Raw genomic sequence first — 14820 nt, 5'->3', positions numbered from 1 at the left:
GTGAGCTTAAATGGACTCCAGAAGATGGTAGAGGACAGGAAGGCCTGGAGGAATGTTGTCCATAGGGTCGCGATGGGTCGGACACGACTTCGCAGCTAACAACAACAACAACAACAACAACTTTAACTGCAAATACAATTTAAATATAAAGTGGTTAGAAAAGTGGTTATAAATTGAACTACTGCTATTTGTATAACATTAGATAAATATGAAGTTGATGTATATATCTAATTTTGTATGTATTAATAGTGGTAAGAATTGTAAGGTAAAGGTTCCCCCACACATGCGTGCTAGTCGTTTCCAACTCTAGGGGCTGGTGCTCATCTCCGTTTCAAAGCCGAAGAGCCAGTGCTTGTCCGAGGACGTCTCCGTGGTCATGTGGCCGGCATGACTAGACGCCAAAGGCGCACGGAACGCTGTTACCTTCCCACTCTAGTGGTCCCTATTTTTCTACTTCCATTTTTACGTGCTTTCGAACTGCTAGGTTGGCAAAAGCTGGGACGAGTAACAGGCGCTCACTTTGCTATGCGGCACTCAGGATTCGACCCGCCAAACTGCTGACCATCTGGTCGACAAACTCAGCATCCTAACCCACTAAGAATTGTATTTGGACCTAATTTTTACTAATAGAGAAGTGATAGAGGGAGATGAAATTGCCAGAACTTTTAGGGAAAGTGACCACATCATATTGGAATTCAATATAACACAAGCAATACAAAATAATCCAACCAATGTCTTAAACTTCAAAAGATCTGATTTTAACAAACTCAGAGAGAACCTAGGAAAGATTCCATGGACGAAAATCCTTAAGGGGAAAACAACTCAAGAAACGTGGGAAACACTGAAAAATGCTATCATAAAAGCCCAGAAAAAGAAAAACAAGAAATTCATGAAGAAACCAGCATGCCTGCACAAAGATTCTTCTGACAAAATGGATGAGTACAAAAAATGGAAAAAAGGGACAAATAACTAAGGCTGATTATCAGCAGACAGCCAGAACATGCAAAGATGAAGTCAGGAAAGCAAAGGTTCAGAATGAACAAAGACGTACAACAGAAATCAAGGACAATAGAAAGTTTCTTTCAACTTAGTAATAACAAGAAAATCAAATAAACTGTAGGTCCACTAAAGAGAGAAGGTGGCAAGGAAGTAACAGGCAGCAGGAAGAAAGCAATGCTGCTTAACTCATTCTTTACATCAGTCTTCACACAAAAAGAAATTATAGCCTAACATACTAAAAAAACTACTGCAAAAGGCAAACCAAAAACAAAAATTAAATAAGCAAGAAAGTGGAAAGAGAACACCTATCCAGCCTTGACGAATATAAATCACCAGGACTTGAGAGATTACATCCCAGAGTTCTGAAGGAACTGGTAAATGTTATCTTAGGACCATTGCATCATATCTTTCAAAATTCCTGGATCACGGGGAAGTATCTGAGGATTGGAAAAGGGCTGATGTGATCCCCATCTTCAAGAAAGGGAAAAAAACAGACCCAGGAAACTATAGACCAGTGATGGCAAACCTTTTAGAGACCGAGTGCCCAAACTGCAACCCAAAACCCACTTATGTATTGTTAGGTGCCGGGTGGGTGTGGCCCAATGGGTGGGTGTGGCCCAATGGGTGGGCGTGGCTGCAGTGGTAACGGCAGACTGGGTGGGACTAAAAAGTTCAATCAATTCCAACTTTACGAGATCTTTTTTTTCCCTGCGAGAAGTTGAAATTGATTGATTGATTAATTGATTGATTGAACCTTTTTTTTGCACATGCCGGCGGAGGTCTAAAGCAAAAAGGTTTTATAAAACCCAGCTGAAGGCCTAGGACTGGGGCGACAGCATGCAGGCCCACAGAGAAGGCTCTGCATGCCACCTCTGGCACGCGTGCCAAAGGCTCACCACCACGGCTATAGACTAATCAGTCCAACATCAATACCTGGGAAGATCCTGGAAAGATAACCAAAAAAACAAATCTGCGAACAAGTAGAAGCAAACAAAGTTATAACTAGTAGCCAGCACAGGTTTGTTAAAAACAGATCATGCCAAACCAATCTCATTTTATTCTTTGATAAAGTGACTAAATTAGTAGACCAGCGAAACACTGTGGACATAATATACTTAGATTTCAGTAAGGCATTTGACAAAGTAGACCACAACCTGCTGCTTGGTTAGCTAGAAAAAGGTGGGATAGACAACATCACCACCAGATGGATATGTAGCTGGCTGACAAACTGTACTCAACAAGTTATCCTCAATGGCACTACATCCACATGGAAAGAAATAAGCAGTGGGGTACCACAAGGCTCCGTCTTAGGCCCTGTACTCTTCAATATCTTCATCAATGACTTAGATGAGGGAATAGAAGGGGAACTCATCAAATTTGCAGATGACACTAAATTGGCAGGAATAGCCAACACCCCAGAAGACAAGCTCAGGATCCAAAAAGATCTTGACAAATTTGAACAATGTGTCTTATCCAACAAAATGAACTTTAATGTGGAGAAAACCAAAGTTTTATATTTAGGCAGGAAAAATCAAAGTAAGACCACACCTGGAATACTGCAATCAATTTTGGTCACCATATTACAAAAAAGATGTTGAGATTTTGGAAAAAGTTTAGCGAAGAGCAACTAAAATGACCAAAGGCCTGGAGACTAAAACATATGAAGAACGGCTGCAGGACTTGGGTTTGGCTAGTCTAAAGAAAAGAAGAAACGGGGGAGACATAATAGCAGTATTCCAGTATTTGAGGGGCTGCCACAAAGAAGAGGGTATCAAACTTCTCCAAAGCACCAGAGGGCAGGACAAGAAACAATGGTTGGAAACTGACCAAAGAGAGAAGAAACCTGGAATTAAGGAGAAAGTTCCTAACAGTGAGGACAATTACCCACTGGAACAGCTTGCCTGCAGAAATCGTGGATGCTCCATCACTGGAGGTTTTTAAGAAGAGACTGGACAGTCACTTATCTGAGATGGTATAGGTTCTCCTGCTTGAGCAGGGGGCTGGACACTAGAAGACTTCCATGGTCCCTTCCAGCTCTATTCTATTTTATTTATAACACCTCCAAGGTCCTTTCCAACAGTTTCTCTTACCTGTGTTTCTTTAATTTTGGAGAGAAACCAGACTGAAAGGAACCCTTCTACTCAAATTTATAAAAGACTTGCTCTCAGACATTGCTTGGCACAGATACCTCATCTCATAGAGGGAAGGTAGAGAGGAAGATTAGCATTTTTCTTATGCTTCAAGGATATTATGATCTCCAGATATAATACTCCAATAGTCTGAGAGATGCTCTCACCTCTCAGACTATTGGAGAACAAGGAATATAGCTAGGCTATTGCTGTTTGGAATCTGCCAGTCTTCTATTTTGGAACTACCTGTTCTCTGCCCTGTAACCACCAAGGCCTGACCAGTTGCCTGCTTCAAAAAAATAGCCCTCTGCTGCCCCAAGGGGCAGGTCAGTCACCTGAACCACTGACTGGAGGCACAGGCTTCTTCTGCACCCGGTGCTTGGTATCTCCATTTAGTGGCAGATTTAATGCCTCAGTACATTGGATGTTATTCTACAGCACCTCTTTTTAAAAGGCTGAGAAGTCTGGAGGGCTACTGCACTTGGAACTGACTATTCCAACCCAACCGATGGCCATTTTGGCTGGTCAGCCACATTAGAAGCTACAGCCACTGGTGTAAGTCGACCATCCCAACCATACAGGCACGATATAGCTTCTCACTCTCATTCGCAAAGGCACGTTGACTGGGGCTGACAGCTCCAATGTGAGCTTCTGGTTTCACAATCAGCACTTCTAAATGGCTTTACAGTAAGGGAGGCACCGGGCCCCCGGAGCACAAGCCGGGCCTTTGCTCATTCGCTTGGCAAAGTTACAGACCTCTTAACTGACCTCAGGCATTTAATGTTCCTTGAGGGAATGCCAACGGCCAGGCCTGGAGGGTCGCCTCCTCCCGCAGACGGGCCTGTCCCAGGAGGGGAGCGGAGGGCCAGGCGATCCCACCGTCGCTCCCCACGTCGTCCACAAAGCCGCAGCCCAAGCACCGCGGCGCGCAGAGGGCGAGGCGGGGCCTCCTTCGCTCGGAAAGGAGCCGCCCCCAAACGTCCGAGGTTCTTCGCGGCCCGGAGTGGCCGCTTCCCGAGGCAGCACCTCCGCCCCCCCTCCGCGGCTCGGAAGATCGCGGGCCGCCGCAGCGGCTTCTCCCACACAACCGCCGCCTCGGGAGCCCCGCGGGGCTCGCCGCGGTCCCTTTCCGGGCGAGTGCCAAACGCTTTCGCCGGAGGGAGGCGCCCGATGCGACGGAAGCCGGCCGTCGGGCTCCGGCTAGCGCCGCGCGGAAGCCGAGAATGAGCCCCTTGCCTCGCCGGGCCCCCGTGGCCGCGCCCTCTCACCCATCGCCGCTGCCGCCGCCTCCGGGCCCGGCCCCGCCGGCCCCGCTCGCCTGGCCGCCTCCAGCTCGGGCGCCCGCCTCGGCCCCTGCAGCGGACGTGACGCAGCAGACGTCAGGCGGCCGCCGGCCCCGCCCTCCGGATTGGCTGGGCTAGCAAGCACGTGGGCGCCCTCCCGCCCCCTTCGTCCCGGGGCTTCCGGCGCTGCGGTTGGGCAGTTCGGCCCGCGGGACCCCCGCGAAGAGGCGGCCTTGGCTTCGGCTTCTCCGCCTCTAGGCTGGTAACCGGGGTGGCTCAGGCAGCCCAGGCGACGTCCTCTGGTGGCGCCGTGCGGGACCGCCCGTCACGAGGCCTGCTAGGAAAATAGGAAGAAGAGCCTCTTCGCCCCAAGGCGGATCCTCGGTCCCAGCGACGGAAAAGGGCCCGACCGTCGTTCTGAACTGATCCGGACTGTTTTGCTCTAGCGCCGGCCCGAGGGGCCCGGGTGTCAGTTGCTTCAAGTTCTGATTTTGTGACTGGACGGGAGAAATATTTAAAGTGTGGGACGTGATTTTAGGAAACGGGATCTGCTTAGCTGAATCTAGCTGGGTTTTGTTCTAGCGGCCAGGTCTGTTTTTGGAGTAGGGGACCGTACATGCATCTACAAGGTGTATAACAGCCGGTGCAAGAAGGCCACGGTTTTGCTCCAATGCAGAAGCATAAGTGCAGAGTGCCCATTCATTTTTCCTTGGATTCATTAGTTTGCTCTGAAAGAAGAATTTAACACCTGCCCTTCCCATTTGCTTTACACCTTATTCGGAGGACAAATTTCCCTACAAGCTGCAATTCCAGTAATAAACCCTATGGCAGGGGTGTCAAACTCAATTTCCTTGAGGGCCGCATTAGCATTGTGATTGCCTTGGGGGGGAGGGCGGGTGGGTATGGCCATGGTGGGTGTGGCTTATTGGGTGGGCGTGGTCAGCTCTACATCATTCCCATCAAGGGTGCCTATGGGGGCCTGGGCAGGAGTGGGACAGATCTGAGGGTCTCTGGCAGAAGGAGGGTCTCTGGACCAGGGCCAAGGCAGTGGGGGCCGTTCCCTCACTCTTTCCAGGATGGCTTTGTGGGCCACATGAAACCACTTCGTGGGCTGGATCCGGCCCCCGGGCCTTGTGTTTGACATGTCTGCCCTATGGCATGAACCCTATGAGCTTCAGAGACAATTTAGAAAGCACCGAGAGGCAAGTAGTACATATTTGGAAAATGAGTGACAGAAAAAACGCACACACACACCAATCTCTTCCCTGTACCCTTAAAGACACAGTAATCAAGTGCAAAGCAAGAAAATAAACACAAACTGCGTTGTTGTTTTTCTCTTTAAGCTGCATCATGTGTCACAATGTTGCAATCTAAGACAGAAAGGCTCCAGCAATTGCGAAAAGCTTTAGTTTAAAATTAAGCCAGTTTACCTTCAATGAAAACTTTCTAGAAGCCACAGACAATTTAAAGGGGCTAAAACTAATTACATTTGTTTAAAAGGATTAAGCCTTTCTTGTTTTCTTTTTCCCCTTCCCCCACCTAAACCATGTTCTTTTATAGCCTCTCCTCTCTTCCCCCCCCTTTTTTTTCTTCAGTTCACCTCCAGCTCCAGCTGCTTCTGGAAGCGCCAATCAGCTGGAGCCCTGCCAGCTCCTGGGGCTTTTGCCTAGCCCAGACATTCCTGCAGCTGCAGCTGCCTCTTCCTCTCCTTCAGGCTTGGCTTGCTTAGGCTCATTCCCCTCCCCTGCTACACTTAGCTAGCAATCAAGTACCACCTGCCATGTGGCAAAGTACCACAAGTGGTATGTGTACCATGGGTTGAAAAGCCCTGTTTTAGTCCACCCCCTCCTCCAGCAGGAGACCCTATCCCATTCCCAAATGGCTGTCCAATCTTTTCTTGAAAACCTCTAGTGAAAACCCACAGCTTCTGGAGGCAAGTTGTTCCACTGATTAATTGTTCTGTCAGGAAATTTTCTCTTAGTTCTAGGTTACTTCTCTCCTTGATTAGTTTCCATCCATTGTTTCTTGTGTTGCTTTGAAGTGCTTTGGAGAATAGGTTGACCTCCTTTTTTATGGCAGCCCCTCAACTATTGGAGCACTGTTATCCTGTCACCCTTGGTCCTCCTTTTCACTAGACTAGATGTTCCTGCAACCATTCTTCATATGTTTTAGCCTTCAAAGCCCCCCAAAGAATATTTTGTTCTTCTCTGCACTCTTTTTATGGTCCCAGCATCTTTTTTGCATTGTGATAGGAACTAAATGCAGAATTCCAAGTATGGTCTTACCAGTGCATATAAAGCAATGCTATTACTTCATGTGATCTTGATACTATTCCTCTGTTGCTGCAGCCTAGGATTGCATTGGCTTTTTTGGCAGCTGCAGCACATGGCTGGCTGCTATTGAAGTGATTGTCCACAAAGACACCTAGATCCCTCTCACAGTCACTACTGTTGAACCAGGTACTACCTGTGCATTTGATTTTTCTTCCCTATGTGTAAGATCACTCAGTACTGAATTGCATTTTGTTGGATAGGGTCCAATGATAAGGTCTGACCTGGGGGAATCTGAAAAACAAAATGAATGAACATTATAGCTTGTTAACTTTTCCCTTGTGATAGAAGCAAATGAAAGGTCTTCAAAAATTTTAATATTGAAAGAGAAATTTAAAATTGAATATGCTGCAGTGGAAATTTACTAGGTGAATGGAGATGAGAACCAGGAAAGGAGAGCACAAAGAAAGGATGCTAAGTGAAACACGTAGGCAAAAATTAGCTGGGTCTTAAGAGTGGGAAAGGAAGAAGACAAGCTATCAATACATCCGTAAGAGAAGATAAGTAGCAAAACAAGAAAGAACCTATTTTTTCTAAAAGGTCATAAAAAGGGGGCTAGAAGTCCAGCAACTGCGCATGTGCAATTAGTTGATTAATATTAACTGACACACCTTGCATAAATTATCTCCTAATTTTAATGTACATAGGATGTATGATTTAGTATGTAGCAGGAAATATGTAGGAGGCGGTCGGAAAGAGTGAAACCTCATAGTACCTCAGCCAATGGGGAAAGAGGAGGGATGTGCGGCCGGGGCCAGGGATGTATATTTCATCTCCTACATGGAAGGTTCCCTGGGGAACTCATTTCTTGTCTGCCTGTTTTTTCTGACTTTCAGCTGCTTTAGTTAAAGCTTTCTTTGAGTTGCTCCAAACATGTTGGAATGAATCCACCCACTCAGTTAAGGTGCTGGAGGAGGGAGGCTCCTGTGGGCACTCTGGCATTGGCAAGAACTCCACCTCTGTGGCTAATTTAAATGGAGTGAAAGTGATGCTGCTGTATACTGCCTTGTTCTACGCTACCTCCGCAAATGGCAGAAGTACTGCTCAATGCAGGTACTCTCTGTGACAGGCCACACTGTCCAATTAGTCTTCATGCACTTGTTATGAGAAGAAAGTTTCTATTGGCCAAAACCTGTCTCTGGTGACCTCGGCTGTCACACTGATAGGAACCACCTGTGGATACCAAACCTTCCCCCCTCCCCTCGCAACTGTAGGCAAGCTAGAAGCAGCATGGCAGTCATAATGAAAAGAATCTTCATAGCTTGACATTTTATTTTTTTGCCTATTTGGCTTGTATTCTTATTCTGTCTTCTACAGTAGTCCTTCTGATAGGTTGGACAATTTTTTTCTTTTACATAAAACAGGAAAAGAATGAATTAATAGAATAGAACAGAACAGAACAGAACAGAGATGGAAGGAACCTTGGAGGTCTTCTAGTCCAGCCCCCTGCTCAAGCAAGAGAACCTATACCATCACAGACAGGTGAATGTCTAGTCTCCTCTTAAAAATCTCCAGTGATGGAGCGCCCACGATTTCTGGAGGTAAGCTGTTCCACTGGTTGATTGTCCTCACTGTCAGGAAGTTTCTCCTTAATTCCAGGTTCCTTCTCTGATCAGTTTCCAATCATTGTTTCTCGTTCTTCCCTCTGGTGCTTTGGTGAACAACCTGGCCCCCTCTGCATTGTGGCAGCCCCTCAGATATTGGAACATTGCTATCATGTCTCCCCTATTTTTTCTTTTCTTTAGACTAGCCCAGGGGTCGGCAACCTGAAAAAGCAAAAGAGCCACTGGGAACCGGTTCCATCACACATAAAAAAAAAGTGGGAGCCGCGCACGTGCATCCACGCACACGCATGTGCATAAAACAAAATGTCCAAGTCACGCTGCTAGGATAGTCCAGAGGAAAATACAGTAAATGCGTTACGCACATGTTTGTTCAGTGAATCAAACCTTGAGACTAAAAAAATGAGAGGTCGCGGGAGCCAAACACCCACCCCCTCCCTTAAATGCCATGTTTAAAATATATGAAACCATTAGCAGAAGCGGAGTGGTGGGAAGATATTGTAATTGCGGAATTGGCGAATTTCCCTCCGTGTAAATTGGAACTGACGTAAAGTTTCCCCCCCACTCCCCTTCTCCAACTTCGCCGTCTGAACAGACGGAAGGAGCCGCACGGTTCAGGCAACGGTCTGATTCTCGCGGTACTTATCCCCCTCCCACCTCCTGTCCCGAGTTAAGCCAACATGCTTCATCTTGTAGCTGGGCTCTTTTAAGTTAGCAGGTCACGTGTATCCCAAAGCGCGGCGAAGTAGATCCCAGCAGATTTGGGATAGGATTGAGGATGGGATGGTGGTAGGGGTTTTTATAAGAATCGCCGTTTCTCCCCCTCCCCCCCCAGTAGACTCGCGGAAAGGATTTGAGGGGCTTATTCAACCCAGCAATGAGTTATTCGAAGCGGGAGCTGCATCGATCTCAGAGGAAGCGGAAGGGGAACAAGATTTGAGCTACCTGGCCGCTATGTGAGCGACCGAAAAGGGGAAAAAAACTCGGTCTCTCTCCGGTGGGCCAGGGAGCAGCTGGTGGCGAGGACTCCACCAATGGAGAGAGGCCGCCAACCTGACTGTAATAATCCAAGAAGTGGCGCCTGAGGAGATTCCTCAAGCGGGCCGCAAGGCTATTGACACAAACTTTCTCAACGGTGTTTATAAGCGCTTCAGGCAGAGAAATCCTGGCGCCTGAAGCATTTTATATTCTCTCTTCCTTCCACTCCGCCCGGCCCCCCCACACACCCTCCCGACGATTTCCCCTTTTCTTATTTTTCTGTTTTTGTTAAATTAGCGATCCTTAGGACTGCTTAGGAAGTGAAGCATTGAGGTTTCCCCCTCGCCTCCCCACGTTTATGCTGCATCTTGGGAAGAGCTGCTCTACCTCCTCTTCGGTTTAGCGCCGGTGTTTGACAGTCTTGCCCTCCCTTCCCCCCCCAAAAGCCGTTAGCCAGTGCATAAAACAAAAACGTTTTGTTTTTTGCGCATGCGCGTGCATGGATACACATGCGCGGTTCCACTTTTTTTATGTGGACGCACCTGCATGCCAGCGGCGACGGGTCTCCGTGGTGACGGGCGTTGGGTTGCGGTGCCGCCTTCAGCCCGGGCACTGCCGGAGCCACCCCCGGGACCACCAAACTGCCGCCCGAACACCCGTTTGGAGACCTGCTGGTGCAGCACCAGCAGGTCTCCAAACGGGTGTTCGGGCGGAGGTGCGCACGCACCTCTCCAAAGGTTTGGAGAGCGCGCGCAGCTCTCCAAACCTTTGGAGTGGTGCGCGCGCATCTCCTCCCGTTCGGAGTGGTGCGCGCGCATCTCCTCCCATTCAGAGTGGTGCGCGCGCACCTCCACCTGTTCCGAGAGGTGCGCACGCAGCTCTCCAAACCTTTGGAGTGGTGCACGCGCACCTCCTCCCGTTCGGAGTGGTGCACGTGCACCGGGCGACTGGGAGCCGCAGGAGACGGCTCAAAGAGCCGCTAGCGGCTCCGGAGCCGCGGGTTGCCGACCCGTGGACTAGCCAAATCCAAGTCCCATAGCCGTTCTTCATATGTTTTAGTCTCCAGGCCTTTGATCATCTTAGTTGCTCTTCTCTGAATTTTTTCCAAAGTCTCAACATCTTTTTTGTGATATGGTGACCAAAATTGGCTGCAGTAAGCCAGGGTTTTAAAAAGCTGTAATAATACTTTGCATGATCTTGATTCTATGCTTCTGTTTATACAACCCAGGATTGTGTTAGCTTTTTTGTTTGCTGCTGCACACTGCTGGCTCATAGTCAAGTGATCGTCCACTAGGACTCCAAGGTCCCTCTTACAGTTGCTGTTTTTAAGCCAGGTCTTGCCCAATCTGTATTTGTACCTTTGGTTTTTCCTGCCTAAGTGTAAGACTTTGCTTTTCTCCAAATTGAAACTCATTTTGTTGGATAGGCCCGTTGTTCAAGTTTGTCAAGATCTTTTTGGATCCTAGGGTGTTGTCTACTCCTGAAAGTTTGGTGTCATCTGCAAATTTGATGAATAGACCTTCAATTCTGTCATCTATGTCATTGATGAAGATACTGAAGAGTACAGGGCCTAAGATGAAACCTTGTGGTACGCCACTCCTTTCTTCTCTCCATGTGGATGTAGTGCCATTGAAGACTACTTGTTGAGTACAGTTTGTTAGCCAGCTACAGATCCATCTGGTGGTGATGTTGTCTATTCCACCTTTTCCTAGTTTATCAAGGAGTATAGGTTGTGGTCTTAAGCAGTACCACTTTCTCTCTGCTACTCTCTGTTCTGCTACCCTCCTTGTCATCTTTTCCCATTAGTAGACTGAACATTTACTTGATTTTTTTTCTTACAGTATTTATTTGTTGAAATAAATGTAAAATTATTTTGTTGCAAGTCTTAGTTCGTTCTGAGCCTTACCTTTCCTGACTTGGTCCTTGTAGATTCAGGCTACTTGCTGTTATTCTGTTTTAGTTATGTGTCCCTCTTTCTGTTTTTTTTATACACATCCTTTTTATCTTTCAGTTAACTCTGAAATCATACAGGTGAAACTCAAAAAATTAGAATATTGTGCAAAAGTTCATTTATTTCAGTAATGCAACTTAAAAGGGAAAACTAATATATGAGATAGACTCATTACATGCAAAGCAAGATAGTTCAAACCGTGATTTGTCATAATTGTGATGATTATGGCGTACAGCTCATGAAAACCCCAAATCCACAATCTCAGAAAATTAGAATATTACATGCAATCAATAAAACAAGGAGTGTATATAGAACAATATCGGACCTCTGGAAAGTATTTGAGAGGCTAAAGAGACTCTTTTCTGCGGAACCTGTACTCAAACACCCAGATCCCAACAAACCTTTTGTAATACAGGCAGATGTGAGCGACGTAGCAGTCGAAGCCATATTACTACAGGAAAATGATGAGGGGGCATTGCAACCTTGCGCATATACATCCAGGAAACTTACAGAAACTGAACAACGATGGCCAATATGGGAGAAGGAAGCATTATTAACTTGGCGTCAATTTTTGGAAGGAAATAAAATACCTTTCCAGGTCTGGACTGACCACAAAAATTTAGGAGCAGTAAAAACGCCCAGGAAACTCACTCCTAAGCAAGCCCGCTGGTCCCAACACTTTCACCGATTCAATTTCACTCTCAAACACTTGCCGGGGGGGAAGAACTTCCTGGCAGACGCATTATCTCGCATGCCCCAATATAATAGCACACGGGTAACTGACTTTAAACCACTCGTACCAGAACAACAACTGGCAGCACCAGTCACCACCAGGGCACAAGTAAAAATGAAGCCGGAAGTGGATAGCCAAACCGGAATAGAATTCCGAAAGTCCTTGGAAGGGGACGAATAGTTCCAGAAAAATAGGCATGTGTGCACTATTAAAGATGGGTTACCTTGGGTGGGTGAGAAGCTATACATACCTGCCACCCAGAGGACCAATTTCTTGCAACTGTGCCATGATACAAAATCAGCAGGACATTTCGGGTTTGTAAAAACATTACACTTAACTAAAAGGCAATTTTGGTGGCCATCTATGAAAAAAGACATAGAAAGCTATGTGAGCAGTTGTCAAATTTGTGCAATGGCCAAGAGGTTACAAGGGAAATCGCCAAGACTGTTACAACCGGTGACGAATCCCTCAGCCCCATGGAAAGAAATAGCCATGGATTTTATTGTAGAACTACCAGAAAGCAACGGAAACACCGTTGTCTGGACTGTCACTGATCTGTTCTCTAAACAAGTCCATTTCATACCTTGCCCAAAAATTCCAACTGCAAAAGCATTAGCAAAACTTTTTGTACAGCATATTTACAGATTGCATGGGGCACCACAACACATCATATCTGACGGGGGGTGCAATTTACCTCAGCATTTTGGAAGGAATTTTTATCTCTGTTAGGAACTACCCAAGGACTGACATCTAGTCATCATCCTTAGGGGAATGGCCAATCGGAACGGTCTAATGCAGTACTTGAGCAATATTTAAGATGTTATATAAGTTTCCAACAGTCGGACTGGTCGGACCTACTGCCTTTTGCAGAAGTGGCATATAACAACGCAGTTCACTCCAGCACAGGTTACACTCCTTTTCAAGTAGCCACAGGCCAGAGCTTCAACCCCATACTTGATCTAACCCCAAAAGAACTGGTAATTCCAGAACTAAAGGAATGGATTGCTCAGTTACAATACACCTGGCCTATTGTCAGAAAAGCGTTAACAGAGGCTAGATTAGCACACAAGACACAGGCAGACAAGAAAAGAACCGATCCCACACCGTTCAAGGTGGGAGAGATGGTATATCTGTCTACAAAATACCTTAAGTCTCTCCAACCCTGTAAAAAACTAGGACCAAAATACATTGGACCTTTTCCAATTAAAAGAATCATAAACCCAGTTACAGTTGAATTAGGACTACCTAAAAATCTTAGACGAATACACCCAATCTTTCACTGCAGTCTAATAAAGAGAGAACAACAATCTCCTCTACGAACAAAAATTCCACCACCACCACCTCCCATCATGGTGGAAGGGGAACAACATTTTGAGGTGAAAGAAATTCTGGATTCCAGGAAACATCATGGAACAACCCAATATTTAGTGGCTTGGAAACACCTCCCCTCCTCAGAAAATGAATGGGTCAGCAAATGCCACGTTAAAGCACCAAAGCTGCTTAAGAGATTTCATACAGAATATCCGAACAAACCGAATTAACATTTACATATGTTTTTTTTCTTTTTTTTCTTCCCTTACAGATGGACACATCTTTTTTCTAAGGAGAGCGGACTGTCAGAATCCATTTATATCATATTCATAAATGTATGTTTAAAACATTATTCCATGGATTCTGCCATCTCCTGAAGAGAAGAGAATGGATGTGTATTGAACCGGTATTAGGCATTTCAAAGGAAAGGAGAAGCCTTTTGAACTGGGGAAACAAAAGGGAGGGCTAGCATCTGGCTTGTGTCACGGAAGAGAGCAATAAACATGAAAGGTCCTAAGTTCCTTCTTCCCATGAGAGGGATGATACGAGATAAAGGATGGGGGACTGACCAAATGGGGCTAAGGGGGGTTAAACCGGGAACTCTATATAAGGGTTTAGTTCATGGAATAATATTAAGTCCTGTCTCATTTCCTACAACCAAGCATGTCATAGTAAAGATTCTTTTTGGAATAGATTTGACTCCAAGAATTTTGTCTTCCTAAGACGTGGTTTGGGGTGGGTCCTGACACATGAAGTGCTCCAAAATCTCCTGGTAGACGGCTGCGTTGACCCTGGACTTAATGAAGCACAGTGGACCAACACCAACAGATGACATGGCTCCCCAATCAACACAGACTGTGGAAACTTCACACTGGACTTCAAGCATCTTGCAGTGTGTGCCTCTCCATTCTTCCTCCAGACTCTGGGTCCTTGGTTTCCAAATGAGATGCAAAAGTTGCTCTCATCAGAAAAGAGGACTTTGGACCACTGAGCAACAGACCAGGTCTGTTTTTCTTTAGCCCAAGTAAGACGCTTCTGACGTTGTTTGTTGTTCAGGAACGGCTTGACAAGAAGAATATGACATTTGAAGCCCATGTCCAGGATCCGTCTGTGTGTGGTGGCTCTTGATGCACTGATTCCAGCCTCAGTCCACTCCTTGTGAAAGTCCCCAACACTTTTGAATGGCCTTTTCCTGACAATCCTCTCCAGGCTGTGGTCATCCCTGCTGCTTGTGCACCTTTTTCTTCCACACTTTTCCCTTCCACATAACTTTCTATTAATGTGCTTTGATACAGCACTTGGGGAACATCCAACTTCTTTTGCAATTACCTTTTGAGGCTTTCCCTCCTTATGGAGGGTGTCAATGATGGTTTTCTGCACAACTGTCAGGTCAGCAGTGCAATGCCAGAACCTGGGCAAGTTAATATCATTCAAAGATTAGATGACCTAAAAGAGGCACTGACAGTAACTCAATCTTCAGCACAGCCTCTATTTAATTTGGCTCCACTAATTGCACATCCTTGTGACAATATATTTAATCAACA

The 14820-nt window shown here is 46.3% G+C and overlaps 1 protein-coding gene and 1 long non-coding RNA gene across 3 annotated transcripts in view; one reads left to right on the top strand and one right to left on the bottom strand.

Annotated features, from left to right (window-relative positions):
* Positions 1–4477, bottom strand: part of STK40 (serine/threonine kinase 40) — a 51827-nt gene extending 47350 nt beyond the window's left edge. For both annotated transcript variants that reach the window (XM_083369147.1, XM_083369148.1), the window contains exon 1: positions 4397–4477. In XM_083369147.1, the coding sequence (XP_083225273.1) occupies positions 4397–4400 (4 nt within the window). In that variant the 5' untranslated portion in view covers positions 4401–4477. The remainder of the gene's footprint in view (positions 1–4396) is intronic.
* Positions 4478–6687: 2210 nt separating this feature from the next.
* Positions 6688–13938, top strand: LOC310644575. Its single transcript, XR_014493313.1, has 3 exons — positions 6688–6870; positions 8106–8223; positions 13548–13938. It is a non-coding gene; the product is annotated as an uncharacterized lncRNA (long non-coding RNA).
* Positions 13939–14820: the final 882 nt, after the last annotated feature.

Source organism: Vipera ursinii (genome assembly GCF_947247035.1).
Source record: "Vipera ursinii genome assembly, chromosome: 9".
Taxonomy (NCBI): Eukaryota; Metazoa; Chordata; class Lepidosauria; order Squamata; family Viperidae; genus Vipera; species Vipera ursinii.
The sequence above is the reverse complement of the archived record's forward strand: the minus strand, read 5'-3'. Positions and strand labels throughout refer to the sequence as shown.